This window comes from Candoia aspera, chromosome 12 (assembly GCF_035149785.1).
Source record: "Candoia aspera isolate rCanAsp1 chromosome 12, rCanAsp1.hap2, whole genome shotgun sequence".
NCBI classification, from domain to species: domain Eukaryota; kingdom Metazoa; phylum Chordata; class Lepidosauria; order Squamata; family Boidae; genus Candoia; species Candoia aspera.
The window spans coordinates 11,256,965-11,275,062 of record NC_086164.1 but is presented as its reverse complement, the minus strand read 5'-3'; the positions used below and the strand labels follow the sequence as shown (position 1 = coordinate 11,275,062).

The 18,098-nt window shown below is 45.7% G+C and overlaps 1 protein-coding gene across 2 annotated transcripts in view; it reads left to right on the top strand.

Annotated features, from left to right (window-relative positions):
* Positions 1 to 819: 819 nt before the first annotated feature.
* The window catches only part of XPNPEP2 (X-prolyl aminopeptidase 2), a 33,492-nt gene continuing 16,213 nt past the window's right edge, over positions 820 to 18,098 (top strand). Inside the window, exons 1-13 of one of the 2 annotated variants that reach the window (XM_063313505.1) lie at positions 820 to 994; positions 4,400 to 4,473; positions 5,480 to 5,590; positions 6,043 to 6,106; positions 8,710 to 8,814; positions 10,011 to 10,097; positions 10,355 to 10,501; positions 10,824 to 10,925; positions 11,869 to 11,950; positions 13,570 to 13,768; positions 15,291 to 15,380; positions 16,351 to 16,460; positions 17,093 to 17,170. In XM_063313505.1, the coding sequence (XP_063169575.1) occupies positions 934 to 994; positions 4,400 to 4,473; positions 5,480 to 5,590; positions 6,043 to 6,106; positions 8,710 to 8,814; positions 10,011 to 10,097; positions 10,355 to 10,501; positions 10,824 to 10,925; positions 11,869 to 11,950; positions 13,570 to 13,768; positions 15,291 to 15,380; positions 16,351 to 16,460; positions 17,093 to 17,170 (1,310 nt within the window). In that variant the 5' untranslated portion in view covers positions 820 to 933. Of the gene's footprint in view, positions 995 to 3,803; positions 3,871 to 4,399; positions 4,474 to 5,479; positions 5,591 to 6,042; positions 6,107 to 8,709; positions 8,815 to 10,010; positions 10,098 to 10,354; positions 10,502 to 10,823; positions 10,926 to 11,868; positions 11,951 to 13,569; positions 13,769 to 15,290; positions 15,381 to 16,350; positions 16,461 to 17,092; positions 17,171 to 18,098 lie in introns of those variants that run through there. The other variant, XM_063313506.1, reaches the window with a different exon arrangement.

The following is an 18,098-nucleotide window of genomic DNA, read 5'->3' as shown; positions in this document are numbered from 1 at the left end:
TGTTTATGTTTCAATTTAAAAAAAAATAATGATTTGTTTCCTTTTTTTTTCCGTTTTTTTTAAACCCTTCCCCTTTTCAGGCTGTTTTTATGAGAAATGCCATGCTGCTGACGACCACAAACTTCCTTTTTTTAAACTTCAGCTGCATCAGCTGCGAAGTTCCTTTGTTTATTCTTAGTTCCTTTGAAGTTACCACCTCCCACTCAAAGCATTTTTCAGCCCAATACCAAAAGCAGTTCAAGTGGAGTATACTACTCAGGCCAAGACCTCACTCAACCAGGCATCCTGGCTTGTGGCCCAGCTTGAAACAAACATGGACTTCCCTGATACTTAACTCTTGCTTTGCTTGTCAGCTGAATTTTCTTCTCCAACACCCACATTCATCCACTGTTGACATTCCCCCCTCCTTTCAGACTCCAAAAGCATAACTTGTATGGTGCAAGCCCCATTGGGCCAGGGAAGAGCTGGACCATGTCTAGTCCCTCCTAAGTTCCCGGGACCGAGCTGCAAAATTCTGGATGTTTGCTATCTCCTTGCTGCCACTTCATGGCCTTCATGGTTTTGCATCCCCGATCTGGAAGCCTTGGTTCCACCCGTAGACAACTGGAGTGTAAAACCAAACAACAAAACAACAAAACTCACTTAGCGACTCCCCGTGTTTTGTTTTTAAAAAGCAGCATAAAAGCACTAGAAGCTCCCAAAAAAAAAAAAGCACTTTCCAGTGCTGACATTTGGACTTTGCATCTCTATCACATGCTGTTTGCTTTATTGGAGGAAACAGACGGAGAGGCACAGTGGGCGGGATCATCTAGAAGGTTGCTTGGACTGCCCTGTGCAGCTCTTCCGCCTTTCAGATGTTGGCAAGGGTGGAGTCTCACCTAGCTGATGGATTAACCTGTTTCTGAGATTATTCTCTTGGCAACATCACGTCTGATGAAGGACATGGCCTCCGTTTCCTACATCCTACGAGCCTGGATTTTGCTTTCCCTTCATGGTATGTATTGTGCTTTGAGACCTGGACCCTCTTTCCTGGAACGGAGAAACCAGGAGAAAGGATGTTCTCATTTGTATTGCGCCCCCCGCCCCCAGACAGGTTCTCATGATCCTAGTGGTATGCTGAGCAGAGCAAAACTGGAAGGCCACATCTGGGTTGCTTTGACTAACAATGTAACCACTAGCAATAAGGTTTCTTTACTGGGTGCTTGCTGCGCACTCCATCTGGCACTTTTTCATCACTTTCTGACTTTCTGTACTCTGGAGGCCCTAGTGATGTACCACCTGGGGACCATGGGAAAAGCCTTGCGTAGGTATGCTCCCTAGGACAATGCAGAAAGACACAGGGTTTGGGTAATGCAGTTCCCCTCTCTGCAATATTAAAGTGATGTTAATATAAGATGAGGGGGAGACCAATCACAGCCAATCAATTCTGGACAATGAGCAGTAATAGGGCTGATTTATGCCATTTTGAAGTGAAGTGATGCAAATTATCTCTTAATTACATTAAGTCCAGCGTCTAAACTAATTATAGCTGGAGGGGATCCAACCCTTGCTAATTCTTGCCTATAGTTCTGGCAGGGCCGGCCCTATCATTAGGTGAGACCGAATGGCTAATTAAGGTACTGATTCTAGGTATTGGCAAACTGGGGACTAATTGATGCGTTAATGTGGCATTTGCCACTGCCAAGAAAAGAAATGAGAGAAGCACTTATGGAATGTTCTGCCTTGACTGCTACAATAAGTTGACCAGCCTTGACTGCTGTATATCTTGACTTGAGTGTGGAGCGACATCCTTGTTTGTTTTGAAACCTTTACTAATGTTTTGTTATGCTTAAACTTTAGCCATTTTAAGATGGGTTAAGTCTCCAGACTGCAACTGACTAAATATACTTCTATGGAGAAACAATGTTCAAATATTGCATTAGCAAAGAAGGTCAGATCAAAAGGGAGCAATGTAAGTTCGAACATGCCATAACTTTAAATACGCAAAATGCATATTTGATCATGAATAGTTTGGCCCTTTTTTACTGAATCAGACACTTGTAGACCTTGTCTTACAGCAGTTCTTGCAGAATTGGGTTTGATCTGAAAATGAAACTCCAGATTCTAAGGGGGTGTCAGGAAAGCAAGGATCCTATTAGATTTAGAGGTGGGAATATCAGCAGTGAGAATGAGATCCAGGTCTTAGGTCCTTTTCGTATTGTCAATGAAACTGCAGTCCACCCCTCCTTGAGAAAACGATACCTTTGCTGTCCCTAATCTCTCCCTGCACCTATTTTGCTGTTTTGGCTCACCAATGAATGGTGATGTCCTGATTTCAGGTATGCAGGGCATATTAAGCAAAGTGTTTGGTTACTCCCTCTTGATTGATCCACCAATTAAGACAGGGATGCAGGGATGGAGTGAGGATGGGACTAGGGCAAGGGGTGAGGGTCTAAGCAGAAGACCTAAATGTACTCTCAAAGCAGGAGACCACATTGGTCATAATTCATCTGCTCCTCATGCTTGCCATTTGGTCAACGGTCTTGTTGGGGAATCAGATTTTCACTCTTTCAAAACTCTACACTTTGCCAAGCCCAGAGATTTTATTAGGAGCTTCCACTCAGGAAGTGAATAGAGGGTTGCAAGCTTGCTTGGAAGTAGACAACAGAACAATAACGAAGAAAAGTTCGTTTGATGCAGGGGTAGACAACTGGCAGCCCACATTGTACATGCAGCCCAGCCCCCTTTTTGGCAAGCCTTGGGACTAAGCAGGTGACACTGCCAAAATTGAGAGACCCCACACCAAACTGGATGGCACAAAGGTGCAGGTTTTGTTAATGAAACCTAGAGAAAATAGGTGTGTCAAGTTATTACAAAGCTCTCAATGGTAAAAAGTCTAAAGACTTCTTTGAGTCAAGCTAGATTCCTGGGGGCTATCTGGATATCCCCATTAGATGATGATGATGATGATGATGATGATGATGATGATGATGATGATGATGATTTGCAAAAGGGACATGGTAGGGACAAGATAATGTGCTCATTGATGAAGCTGAAAATTATTAGCCCCTTTTTGTGTTTTTGGGAAGGGCATTTTAAGAGTTAGGGGAGCTTAAGGGGAAAAAAAGTGTGCTAAGTCCTGGGTAGAGCTAAAAAACTTACTTTGAATATTGGGGGTGGGTTAAAAACAGCAAATTTCACTGCCTCAGATCAGCAGTTTTGCTACCAAACTCCAGCAGCATGAACTGGAAGTCCTATGGTACAAAAATAGGCCAGGAAGCTGGAACACTATAAAATGTTGTTTAGGCACTTTGAAGGTAATCTTCCAATTTCTGTGCATGCTCTCTGGGCCAATGCATTTTGTGGCTGAAAACAGAGCAGGCAAAATTGTTTCTGGTGTGGAGATAAAAGGAATTCTCTGTTTAATCTTTGCCTGTCACCATGTGGCTGTTTATAGCATGGGACCAGGGCCATATAAAAACAGACACTCCTCATTTTTCCTTCTCATCCATAACTCTCTTCCCCAAAGATGCTTTTCACTATGACACACTGCATCTCTGCTTTTGCTATATGGACATGTTGGGGTTCCGCCCCCTTTAAAAAAAAGGAGCCATTTTGGTGCCAATTTCTGAAGTTTTCTTGCCATCCTCACTGGTGGATTTGTCAAGGTTTTCATGCCAAATTTACACTTGTTACTGGAAGCTGGCTAGTGTGCACACCGGACGTCTTATCTAACTGGATCAGCTCTGCACCACCTCTTCTTTCTCAGCAAGATCAGAAAGCTGATATAGTCACTTCAGGAAATTGGTTTCCCACCCCCTCTCCACAGACTGATAATGATGGGGACTAAGTCACCCCCAGGCCAGACAAAAAGATGTCAATTTCTTATTGGTAAAGTTTGTAAGATAGGACGCCATGTGGTTACATGTTATGGTCTCGTCACTACAAAAATCTCCCCCCACACTGACCAGAGGCTTTGAACAATATTGGGTAGGTGGATTCAAGTGCCCTTTCCCAAAGCTCCATTCCAGGGCACTGTGGGAAATTAAAATCAGCAGTCTTATCTTGTGAATGCACCTTATCAAATTCAGCTGGAGACAATAAGATTGCTCAGAACAAAAATGTCTCTAATTGTCACCAGCGAAGCTTGAGAAGGTGGACCCACAGAACAGGCAATCTGCTAGAGAGCATTTGGCCCTTTTCCAACCAGAACTGGTCCTGTTTCTGGCCCTTTTATTTACAGAGATGCAAGGGGAAATACTGTATGCAGGCGGTCTCCCCATCTCTGGCTTCCAGTGTTTTGACAAAAGGGAGTAATAAAACAGACATGGTTCCTAAGCATTTGGCTGGCCAGCTGTTCGACCTCCCAGGCCACTCAGAGAAGGCTTGCTTGAACAAGAAGTTTCTCCTTCCATTCTAGGCTGCATCACAGGTTATCCTAAGCAAGCAAATTCTGTGCCAGAAGACACAAGAAACTGTACAATTAACCCACCGGTAAGTTCCTGAACGTTACTAAACACGTGTGTTCTACTAATGGGTTAAAACTGCTTCTCCAAAAAAATTAGGTTTCTGTCCTGGCAACTTCTGATGCCCAAGCGAAGCCCCAGTCCTTCCTGGTAGGAAGAGGCAATGCCAGCCCCACTTTTGCAGCCCTCCGAGTCCTTCAGAATCACGCCACTGAAATTTGGGAGCAAAATGACCATTTTCAACCATAAAATCTCTCTCTGGGTCTTCCGCTGTAGAATTTAGGTAGTAAAAAGCTGTGTTAAACCAGTGGGGAACTATTTTCTATATATCACGCCAACCCAGGGATGTCCACAGGCAGATGGTCAGCAGCCCCAGTCATACAATCAAAGCCCCACCCTCATATTTGGTTTATGACTGTCTATCAAGGAAGGAAGGGAGGAGCCCTGTACTTTTTTAAAGGGTGGAGCTTTGATCACATGGTTGGGGCCACCATTTTCCATTCCTTGACCCCCTCCCTGTGGACACCCCTGCCCTAACCTCTAAGAAAAAAAAGGCAGGGGAATCAACTCACTACTTCATTACCATAACAAACCTATTTTAAAAAAATATATGGGGGCCAATCATCCTGGAAGCTGTGCACTCCTCCGATAAAAAAATCAAGATCCTTTCTCAACTCCTAGCTCAACTCCTAGACTTCATGGATGCACTGCTGTGTTTATTTATTGACAGTTATTTGTAGGCTGCCGGCATACCCAGCTGATTTGACGGGCCTTGCAGGTCTAAAGCCATGTCATTTTTTGTGGCAGCAAAACAAAGCCAGTTCATCCTTTTCTAACGTCCCTGTCTCACCCTGGGATTTCCTCCTGATCTCTCACCCTCAAGTACTAACCAGGTTTGATCCTGTTTAGCTTTTCAAAATCAGCCAGGGGCTGCTTATACACAAAAGTAACGGTGCAAATGCTGACCTCTATATCCCTTTGTTCCTTCCTTCCCTCTCGTAACCCTCTGCTGCCACGTTTCATTATGCCGTAAGTACTTGCCTCCCACGGTGACTAAGACGGGCGAGCGGCTGCAGACCCTACGTGGCCTCATGAAGTCCCACAGCCTCGCAGCCTATATTGTCCCTACCACAGATGCACACTTGGTAAGTTGAAGAATGCAGGAGCAGCTCCACCTGATCCAAGGGTGAGCACTGAAACAAAAAGTTAGACCACTAACCCTGGTTGAACTACCACCATAGGATGGAAAACTTGTTGGCCCAGGGTTCCCTTTCTGCACCCTTCAGAGCTGATCCTCCTCACAGAACACACATTTTCTCAACATTCTCAAGTGGGACACATGCAGGAACAGTAGACGAAGTCCTAATATAAGCCCAGAATTCAAACTCCTACCATAACTTAGATTCACCCTCTGTGAAGGCCACGCTGAGTGCAGTTCTTGGCTACGAAAGGTTGTTCCTGTGGTCTCCTAAGACAGAGTGTTACATTTTCTGAAAAGTGTGAAGTGTATGGATAGGTCTGGGATCCTTTTCACATAGGACAGCTATCCCTAGGGCCAGGGGCCATCCCTTGGTCTGAAAACTTTCCAATTTTCCAGAGTGAATACATCGCAGAACGGGACAAGAGGCTCACTTGGATGTCAGGCTTTTCAGGTTCAGCAGGTGAGTCCTCTTCTAGATCTACAGCAACCCTCACATTCTAAATTTCTTAGTTGAGCCTCAGGTCATCAGGAATCAAAATGCACCTGTCCTGAATGCCAGCCAGTGATCAAGTAATAACAAAATACCTCTGAATTAATTATTCTCAACAACCACATTTCACCCCCAGAGTCATAAGATAGGGCCTAAACAGTTAAAAGGTAAGATTTTCAAGGCCATCTCTTTGGCTGTATTCACTCAATCAGTTTGACCAGGACAATCAAAGACCTTGACCCGCATTCGAACAAAGTACTAAAGTTGTTAGAGTTAACGATCTTAGATTTGATTTTGGTTTTAGTAGCTTAGCCTGCAAGGGACGCGGTGGCGCTGCAGATTAAACTGCTGAGCTGCCGATCGGAAGGTCGGCGGTTCGAAACCGCGCGGTGGGGTGAGCTCCCGTTGCTAGTCCCAGCTCCTGCTCACCTAGCAGTTCGAAAACATGCAAATGTGAGTAGATCAATAGGTACCGCTTCGGTGGGAAGGTAACGGCGTTCCGTGTCATGCTGGCCACATGACCACGGACGGGTCCTTACGGACAACGCCGGCTCCAAGGCTTAGAAACAGAGATGAGCACCGCCCCTTAGAGTCGGACACGACTGGACTTTACGTCAAGGGAAACCTTTACCTTTACTCTAGCTTAGCCTGCTGGACATACCCAACTTGCTTGGTTAGTTTATGGCTCAAAGGATTGTGCAAACCCAGAAAAAACAGGTTAATTCTATAATGAGGTTTAACGTGTTGTGAATGTAGTGAACACCTTTGCCAGTGGTGTATCACCACCACGTTTCTTGCAGCACCCATGCATGGTAAGGGTAAGACCCACCTACATCTACTTGAGAGCCCAGTTCCCAGATGCTTACAAGAAAGAGGACAATGCAATGGGCCAAGTGGGAGCAGGGCGTCTGCTGCCATGTTTTCCCTAAAGCTTAGCCTATCAGAGAACCCAAGCAAGATTCAGGTTGGTGAAGATTGATGCTCCAAGTTGTCAATGACTGAGTGGGTCTTGGGGTTGGAAGGTGAAGATGTTCATGCACCAAATATTGCAGACAGGACTTTCTGAGATGTCTTCCAAAGGAACCAGTTTGCTTCCTGAACTATTGGGCTGACATTCTGGCTTTTCTGACTATGTGTATGTAATATAGATAATATCCACTTTACCTGGTGGTGCCAAAAACTGGACTATCACTACCTTGAAACCTAGACCCAACCCCAGTTCTGCACCAGTAGAAATGCTGTCTGAGAAGGACTAGGGAGAGAAAGAATGGAAAATGAGAATGGAAATGGTCCACAAAGAGGAATAAAGGAGTGTGTGTGTGTGTGTGCGTGCCTTCCCAGATGCCAGCCTCCTCCAAGGGCCTTCAACTCTGACAGCCCCATTGACATTTTCTGATGAAAACAGCCCCCTGATCATCAACACATGAGCACTAGGAGCGCACTCGGCAACCATGCCAGCCTTGTGACACTCAGCATGCAAAGTACCCGAAGTGTGGACCTACTCAGTTTTCTTTGACAGCATACTACAGCAATCCTCATCCATTTAAGCTTGGCCAATTTTCCTTCTGGACAAATGTTATAGCTCTAAGTCATTTAGTTAGAATATACAGGACTTAACAAGCTTAGCTGGTTTTGCTGCTACAGACAAGGAGAACTCCTTCTGGGACTGTTGACAAGCATGATGCAAGTGGTATGGAGTCATGGTATTATCTCAGCCAAGCTCACAAATCAACTTGTATGGGTTGGTTCCTCCTTTTCCTTGGGCATAGGGTGGATGTTGCTCAACCATATCCTGGAATTAGGGGGCAACAGTACAGTTCCCAAGGCGGTTGTGATGGCAAGGGTGCTTGAGTGGGATGTAGGGATTATATTTCATTTTTTGCTGTGTTGGATACACAGAAACCATTCTGCCAGGGTTACAATGGCTCATCTCCAGCCCCAGGATAAATGCAGCACCAGATTACTCCACCCCCAGTTGGGTTATGAATATGTATAAGAAAGAAAAAGAACAAATGTATTTATGCATAATAATAATAATAATGAAAGGCTCTTTCTTACTGGATCTTGCAATCAGCAGAACTGCGGTGCGATAGCTGTATTTAATGTATTCAAGATGCTTAAATGGGCTAGATGGATTCACACTGTCTGCATTTTTTAAAAAATCAACAAAAAGAGACATAAACCTCCCACATGTAATTTCCCACATCTGTCATCCAATTGCTGAACCTACATACAGTATGTATGTGAACTGAAAATGACCAAGAAGCTTTGACATTAGAAGATTTCCGAAAAGATGCACTTGAGATTTAAAACGCACTCGTAGCTTCAACTGGCAAAATATTTTCGCCTTCTTTGGTAGCTAGATTTCAGGGAATTTAAGACCTACTCTCAATTCAGGCCTAAAATCTTAATTTATAATAAAGATACACGTGCGGTGAGGCATGTAGAGAGTGTGCTTTCTTCACCAACAGAAAGCTACATCCTGGGAAACAGGAGTGAAAGCTGAATGAAAAAAGATGCTTTTCGACTCCATTTTGTCCTCAGCCCCACTGATTTTAGAAATTAATCCTTAGGGACTGGCGTGATCACCCTACAGAAAGCCGCTCTCTTCACGGACAGCCGCTACTGGATCCAAGCCGAGCGCGAGATGGACTGCAACTGGGAGCTGCAGAAATCAGGTTTCTCCTTGTCTTAACTTTGTCTTCGTGCGCTATATTCTCTCTTTCCAGCTCCAGTGCTGCCCACTAGCTCTTGTCCATGAAAGTGCTATCCTAAACTAGTGTTTCTTTGGCAACCTTAAAATGTGTGGACTTCAACTCCCAGAATACTGGCTGGGGAATTCTGGGAGTTGAAGTCCACACATCTTAAAGTTGCCAAGGTTGAGAAACACCGTCCTAAAGCAATCTTCTCCAAACTTCCTTCCTCCAGTTGTATTGGGACCACAACTCCCAGAATCCCCTAGCCAGAAAACTATGTGGGCTAGGCACTATTAGAGTTGCTGAGCCAACATAGCTGGCGGTAGGGCAAGAAAGTGGTCCTAGGATGCTTTGCTGTGAAATAGATGGTTGATTCCAATACAAAATGCATCTCTGAAGGCATGAAGAGTTGGGGACCAGAAGCTGCAGGACAACATTGTCTCAGAGAAGAAACTGGGTCATGCTCCGTTCGAGAAATCATGGACCAAATACTCTCATTGCAGAATCCTCTAGGACAAGGGCCACCTCTTCCTCTTCCTTGCTGCTTTCCCCATTTATTTGCTGTACCCTCTGAGCCAAATCAAGTCCAACTCCCAGAAAAGAAGAAAACAGCAGAATGTGGGGCAGATCTTTCTCCTTCAACAGTTGGCAGCCTCAGAAAGGGCAGATGGACAGTTCGCCACAGCCAGGAGAACATCTGCAGGAAGAGGCTGCAGGGATCTTGGATGTAGACCTTGGATGTAGACTGGTGCTGATAACCAATGCTGGCTTTGAACCTGTCTAACCCATCTCACCTTTTCAGATCTGTCACTAAGAGTCACCACTGACTTGATGGCACGTAAGCCATCAAGAAGGGACTTATTTTCTATCTTTTTACCATAAGATTGTAGGAAACAGCCTCTTACTCTCAAATCAGACCATAGGTTTCTTTCACACAGTATTGTCTATATTGACTGCCAGTTTTCCACCTCTCCCTGGAGGTCCTGGAGATCTGGCCTGGGCCTTCTGCCTACCCAGCGAGTGCTCAACTGCTGTTCCATGGTTCTTCCAACAATCGACTCATGGGTTAGCTCTTGTGGCCACTGAAATGGGAGCCAGCTCCTGCTGGGTTGGTCCATGACTGCAGCCATCCAGTCCTTCAGCCAAGAGGCGTGGTTGATACGTCCTTTCTTTTGCAGTGTGGATTAACTCTATTGGAGAATGGATACTCAATGAAGTTCCTGAGGGGGAAATCATTGGACTGGATCCCTTCCTCTTTTCTATTGGTATGAAGCATCTTTGAGCTGAGTTTCTTGGGCACATCTGGGTCAGGCTCAAGAAGGAGATGGCCAGTCTATCAAGGAAGACAATGCTACCTCCTTTTCTTTCTGTTGCTTGCCCCTGCCATGGCAGCTTGCACTGAAAAGCTTAAGTAGCTGCAGGCTGCTATGACTTCCCCAATCTCCCATTTCAGTCTCCTGGCTGAGGAACGCAGCTCTGGTGGGATTCTTCAAGATTTCTCCTTCTCATTTTCTTTCCCTAGATGTTTGGGACAACTATCAACATATCGTGGAAGGTGCAAATAGGACCTTGGTTCCCCTTGAAGAAAACCTGGTAGACCTCGTGTGGGGCACCCAGCGGCCGTCTCCGCCCACCAACACAATCTATCACCTCTCAGACAGCTTAACTGGTATATTTGGGGCACAAATGAAGTGACAAAGGGAGATTGGTGGGGAGGCTTGGCCCTACTGGCTGGGGATGAAGGATGCTGTAGTTCAATATATCTGGAAGACATCCATTTCAGAAAGGTGGTCTTAGGGTAATCCTCCTCACCTCAGATTGGCCGCCTATCCATTCTGCTGTTTGGTAGGAGGATTGTGGGTAAGAAGAAAGAGTTACGGTTTTTCTTGCTACCTTGGGGCCAAAATGGACACCGTTTTATAGTGAAGGCCAGGAGGTTAAAATTCCCATCAGTCAGACCTCCCATTCTTTCTGACCTTTTCTTCCTTTAGGAAGTACATGGCAAGAGAAGGTTGCCAGTATCCGGAGGCAGATGGAAAAACATAGCAGGAAGCCCACAGCAGTCTTACTGTCTGGTCTTGAGGAGACAGCGTGTAAGTCAGCTAATATTTAAGGGGTGTCCACACACTTCCTTCTCTTCTAGCACTCTATCATCCTTTCTTGCCTATTTTCCTACTCCTTTTACCACTGGCTTCTGTAAAGGGTAACAAGGATGACCTTGACAGAGAGATGCTGGAACCGTTACCCGGGCAAAAGGGGCTAAAACACTTTTTTAAGTCCAGAACATCCAGATAACATTTGGAAGTGGCTCAGGCAGACACCTCCCTAATTCACTGAAGTATAAGAAGGAGGGGAGATACAGCACAATCATACTTGCAAGATTCTTATTATAGACAATCTCAATAAAAGTAGTTTTAGTGGAATTGGTTTCCTGGTCTGGTCTACCTAGTGGGGTTGACACGTCTCAGCTTGGTCTGCAAACATTTTCTGATCAGTCCTAAGCTTAGCAAGTGGAACTAATAAGGCTTCTCAAGAAGGATGAAGGGTTAGGAACAGCCTGAAGTTCAGTTGTAGAGGACCAGTTTGCTTGCAGAAGTTTCCAAGTTTACTTCGAAGCATCTCCCAGTAAGACCTGGCCGAGTACAGAAAAAATCTTGGGAAGGTTCCATCTCAGAATACCGATGCCATACTTCTTCAAAATATTCTGCTCATCCAGCTCCCCTCTTTCCAATTAATACCTGCCAGTATCCATCTGTATACTTAAAGACCACTTTACAGATTAGAAAACTATGCAAATCCAAAAGTTGATATGCCCAGCATGTAAAAGGTTTGATCTTGCCTCTCATTCCCCCATTACACAAAGGTTCTAGTTTTATCTCTTCTTCCCACTTTTGTCAAATTCTTCTTCCCGGCTCCCTATTGTGCCCTTGGCCGCTTCCCTGTCCCTCTTCTGCTATCCTCTCTTCTTTTAATTGCTTAAAGGCTGTCCTGGCTTAAAGGAGGGAGACATTAGAAACTTCTGTTGGTTTCCCATAGGGCTCTTCAATCTTCGAGGAGATGACATTCCTTACACCCCCGTCTTCTACGCTTATACTCTTCTCACCAAGACAAATATCAGGTACTTGATCTCCCTGCAACAATGCAGACAACAGTCTGGTTCCCATCATAAAGTGGGAGCTTCCACAAAATGTGGCCAGGTTCCAACCAGGCAGTCCCCCACCTCCTTGCCTTTCCCCTCCCATTCTATTTTTCCTTGGATCTTCCATCTCCACCCCCACAAATGCTCAGACATCATTGGACTGTCTTTAGGAGAGAGAATTGCCTTCTTCATCTTACTGTTTTTTTCCTAAAGATTTTTTGGTCCTGTGGCATCTTTGGGGTTCCTAATATCCCTCCGATGTGCAGAGTCACGTGGCCTCCAACCATTGGAGTTGCTGAGGTCCTGGCAATCATCTCTGAAGTACCATAGTAAAATCGAGGAAATAACCGAGCCCCGGGTGCACGTCTGAAAGCCTTGTAAGATGCAGGACAACGTCATGATGCTGCCATCATGTTTTAGGCCTGAGCCTTGAGTCCACATTAAATGATGCAAGAATGTCAGAATGAAGAGACTTATGGCCATGCCATCCACCTGGCATGTTCATATTTAGCGACGGTATTTCTCTGATCTGACAGGGAAGTGAAGTTGCAACTGCTATAGACACAAAGGGTTTGCCCACCAGCTTCCAGAGCCTTTTGGCTGGATGCCACAAAGGAATCCAAGTGCCAGCTGGAACTTCGAAACAACCTAGAACTCTGATCTGATCTGACAAAACAAGGCTTAAGTTCTTACTTGTAAAATCGTAGGGGGGTGGGGGAAATGGGAAAAGAGCCATGTTTATATGGAGTGTACTTTGTGTATTTGGAAGCGAATATACAGCTTACATTTGAATTCACAGGCATGAGAAGGAAGAGGAATGCTTTGGGTTGTGAAAAGCATTCAGCGGGTCTGCCTAATAGGCTTTGTGTTAAAATAACTTGACTGTTTAGGACACTGCAGATGGGGAGGTTTTAAAATAAATGAATGATCCATAATAGTTAGTGTTATATTTGTATATATTTTCAGTGAACAGCAAAACAAATGTGGGGGAGAGAGGTTTTAGCCAATGTGATGTCCTCCAGATGTGTCAGACTACAAGTTCCAAGATCCTTTGTCCGTATGGGAATTGTAGTTCAGCATATCTGGAACACACCAGGTTGAGGAAAGCTTACCTAAGCCATTTTCTTCCCTGCTCTGAGAATAGTAGCAAGGGGGCCTAAAAGAAATGCCTTTAAACCCAGGAGAAGCCCGTTTCAGCCTTCCCTTTAGCCAGTGAGCAATGGGTTGAAAGCTGCTAGATGTGGGCTGAACTCTTGGCTTGGCCCAAATTCAGTGGGCTGATGTTATGCCAGTCATCAACTCTTAACCTACCCTAACTTGCAAGGTTGTTATGGGGCTAAAAGGAGGGAGCATGGCCAGGAAGTGCTTCCCCCCAGCCCATGGGGCAATGGTTGGGTGAAAATGAACAACTCAACAAGGTGTGAATGGGGCTCTACTGTGAATGCTGAACCACCACTCCCAACAGCCCAACCAGCATGGCATGGTGAAGGATGTCAGGAGATGTAGGTGGGCAACATTTGGGAAACTCACATTTTCCCCACTTCTGGAATAAACCCTTTTCCAATTGGTCATCTCAGTTTCCTTTGATTTGCTTCTAGCCTGTTTGTGAACCAGAGTCGCCTGAGCAACGGAGTATTCCAGATGTTGACAGCAGGATGCCCAGGATCTCTGTGTGTGAAGGTGGAAGACTTTGGCCAGATAGGTGCCAGCCTGAGAAAATATGTCCAGCAGGATGGGGTGATCGTCTGGATCGGAACCGAGTATACAACTCTGGGGCTTTATAAGGAGATCCCCCAAGTAAGAGAGAAGAGAAAAAGGAAAGATAAGGTTCCCCTTCTCCCCACCCTACCATAACCTCACAGTTTCTCCCATGATTATAGGAGGAGTATCTCCTAATCACCCCTCCCTCCCCAGCTATGAGCATTCTCTTCAAACACCCACTGAGTCCAAAAACTTAAACCCATTTTAAAAAGACCAGAAATTTAGCAGAACCACTACACCATCTTAGAAGCTTCAAACAGGAATAAAAAAAACTGAGCAAGTAGAAGAGGGTAACTACCAAAAATACTGCCGATATGACACCAGGCCATCAACAATTCCCCCCAAAAAGACTTGGATCTGCACTAGGGTTTGCACCATGGTCCTAAGTGCAAAATCAGGCCAATGTAATTCTTAATTTCTAAGAGGGAAAAAAATAATAAATGCTTGATTTCCACTTTAGGAGAGCTTTATGCCACTTCCTTCCTGATAGCTCTGATCCCGTAAGTCATGGCTCTTGTGGAGTCATGACAAGGAAAGATACCCTGTGCTGCTCTTCACTGCAGAAACTTTTTGAAGATGAAATGGTCAGAAACTAAGGGCAGATGAATGGAATTTGCTGTCACAAGGTGTACAGTTGGGTAGTATTTAATCTCTGAATGGTTGCACGTCCTCACATATACAGTAGAATAGTCTATGCTGGTACCAATGAAATAAGCCAATCCTACTGCATTTGGGCACCTTCTTATTCCACTCAATTCAATGCAGCCTAAGGCATCTGTTCTAAAAGGACCTGTTAGCCCAGATGTGGCCACAGCCAAGTCATTAAATACCTTTCAAGAACATAAGGCAAATTTATAGAAGCCAGCTCTGCAGCAATTCTGGCTTGTGATGTGATAAGCAGAAGTTGTCACTTACTAGACAAGGGTGGATTCGTGTTCCAAGCATCCATGACTGTTTGCTGGTGATGGGAATTACAATCCAACTAGGCCTGAAGGGCCAGTGTTCTCCAGCCTCTACTGGGTGCTGCCCTGCTTTGCATGCTCCTTGTGGAGTACAACTGCTTGTGGGCTTCCCAACTTTCCAATAGCCTCTCTCAACCCATGGTGGGAAGCAGGATGCTGGATTCTGTAACCATCTGGTCTATTTCAAGAGAGCTCCTATGAATGTACTTAAGTCTTTCCCAGTTTTTCTTACTGAGTTTTGGGGTCAAACACAAGCTCTGAGGACAAGCCAGCAAGTTTCCCCCCTCCTATCCCACATGAAGCTCAGACAGAGGAGCGCTGCAGGTCTTCTGAGATTCATGGAGCAGCAGAAGCTCTTGTAGGAACTGACCCATCCCAGAAGCTCTTGTAGGAACTGACCCATCCCAGAAGCTCTTGTAGGAACTGACCCATCCCAGAAGCTCTTGTAGGAACTGACCCATCCCAGCATTCAGGAACTGACCTGAAATGAAATATGTCAAGGTCCCAGTGAATGATGCCAAAGGCCTATTCCCAGCTGTGCATTTGCAGGTGCATCCCTCAAGAAGCTGTCCTAATCCCCTCTTTCCTGTTCACAGGAAAAGCTCTTGGAAGACAATTTCTCCCCCGTAATGCTCTCCAAGGCTGTCAAAAACTCCAAGGAGCAGAAGCTGATGGAAGCAGCTCATGTGCGTAATCCCACTGCAGGGACACCCACCCCATGGGATGCAATGACCTTGAGAGCTGAGGTCCAAAAGGACCTTCAGGAGTCAACAAAAAAGGAACTCCTTTCACAATCCCAGTGCAGCTGGGAAGATTTTGAGTGCTGCAGAACAGCTTCACTAAGCTGAGCTAAAGCAAACGGGCCCAAAAGCCGAGGGGCAGAGGGTGGAGGTGAGAAGAAGAGCACAATGTGTAGTGGGAAACTTTTGCCTACAGATCCTTTGAGGGTGTGAATGTACGCAAGTGTAACCAAGATCCCATCAACGTTTGGGATTTTTCCTTTCTTTAAATGGGTGGTCTTAAGTGCAGATGGATTGGATGGGTGTTTTATCTGTGTGTGTTAAATTCTTTCCCACTTCTTATTGCACAACAAACATATGTGCAGAGCTGTTCTTCCACACACGGGGCTTGGGATCCCATTTAGAAGGATAGCTAAACTGTGCGAGAGGCATTTTGTTAATGTTTTGGTCTCCACTGAGGTCTGGAGATAGAAACAGGCTCTGGAAGGGAGTGAGGCTGGGAATTGGTTCTGGGACCACCCTTCAATAGCTGTGCACACACCTCACCTTTCATTTGGTTACTGAATTAACCTATGTTGGGGGGTTCTCCCAACAGACTGAATCACACTAACCCAAAGAGCTAAATTTGCACATCAGGCTAGACCACAAAAAAGCAAACATTATTCAAACTAACCAAGCAAACTGTTGTGTAAATATAGCCCCAAGGGTTTTAAGAACCCAGGGGAGTGCTCCGCGAGCCGAGTCAGTAAGTCCTTGCTTAAATTTTGTTCGGAAGCAAAAAGGACAGGGCCAGGGGTGTTTTGCTATCCACCCCTGCAATGGTAACCTCTCCCTTCCCAGCTTGGCCTCATGCAGCGGCGCAGGGTGAATCACAGCAGCCCTCGTGTGTGCCTCTCCTTGCTTTTCATTTGCACAGATACGAGATGCCGTGGCACTGATCCGGTATTTGGTTTGGCTGGAAAAGAACGTGCCCAAGAACTCTGTGGATGAGGTGTCCGGTGCACATTACCTGGACACATTACGCAGGTCAGTCTAAACGGGGCGATTTTAGGTGCCACTAGTAAGCAGAGGGGGAACCGTACATCTAGAGCAGTGTTTCTCAACCTTGGAGACTTTCAGATGTGTGGACTTCAACTCCCAGAATTCCCCATGCTGGCTGAGGAATTCTGGGAGTTGAAGTCCACACATCTTAAAGTCACCAAGGTTGAGAAACACTGCTCTAGAGAGTCAGTTAAAACATTAGTTGAATGATTACACCCATTCACCAGATTGAATTTATTTATTTATCAGATGCTCCTGTGCAAAATTATGGGGTTTTGGCCCAGTCTGACTCAACAAATCAGTCAGCATCTTGATGCTTTGAATTGTCCATCGGAGTCAAATTGTTCCAATATTTCAAATCAGAGAACTCTCTTGAATGAATACAATATTACATTTTGAATCAATGATGCAGACCAGCTGGGGCATATCATTTGACCCTAGTAAGAAATTTGGCTCTTCACCTAACGATAATATGAACTGTTTCATTTTGGCTTGGCGCACTATGCAAACCCAGTGACTGGGAGGTTATTCAAGAAGCCATGATCAAGCTATGGTATGTTTTAATGCAAGGTGGGAATCTAATCACAGAATGCCAGGTGTCCTTTCTTCTTGCACAGGGAAGAGCTGCACTGCAAGGGGCCCAGCTTTCAGACCATCTCAGCTAGTGGCTTGAATGCCGCACTGGCTCACTACAGGTACTGGGGAGAAGATGGGAAGAGGGAAGGATCTTATGGAGGGGGTAGAGCAGGCAACACTCAGATGCTTTGCTACCTAGAAAGAAAAGCATCCTATTCTCATGGTCAGTGAGACTACAGAATCCTACGTGAGTAACGTGTATACCGGTTAGGCAAAAGCATTGGGGCCTTCCCCCTCTTTGTGACGAAACCTTCCAATGACCGCCTTGCATCCTCTTGCTTGTTGAAAGCCAAAGTGGCTACCACAGAGGATGTGAGCTAAAGCATGCCAAAAGGTTGCTGGCTTGCAAAAGCTCTGAGCATATCAAGGAAAACTTGCATCTTGCAGGATTCTGCACAGGGAGGAGAGAAGGAAGACATACCGCAAGGTGGGGTGCTGGCTACCAGCTTGGCAGGCTTCAGAAACAGATTGGACCAATTCATGGAAGTCCTGGGGATCCACGGCTCTTCACCTTGAGGGCAGTGGGATTGCCTCTGAAGGCCATCTGCTGGGGGACTCGTGGGCTTCCTGGGCAGTTGGTTGGCCGCTGTGGCAACAGACAGCTGGACTTGATGGGCCAGGGGTCTGATCCAGCAGGGCGCTGCTTAGGTTGTTCTGTTCTGCCCAAGAACATGTGGGTTTGCTCATATGTGTCATGAGTGCCGTTGAGCTAAAAGTCATCAGCGCAATGGCACTCATGACAATGACAAGGAAATAGGTGAAGGGGTACAAGTTAAGTAGCCATCAACCTACAACGACTAACGGCCAACAAACAATAGCCAAAGGAATCACGGAGCCACCCAAACCATCAGCGGCAATACAACGGGGATCGCCCAGCTGAAAGCAATCAGCAGAAGAATGGAAACCTGATGATGGGCGATCCCGGAAACCCTCACCCACCGGCAGGGCAACGCATGGGACAAAGGGGGGTGACGTGACTGTGAGCGA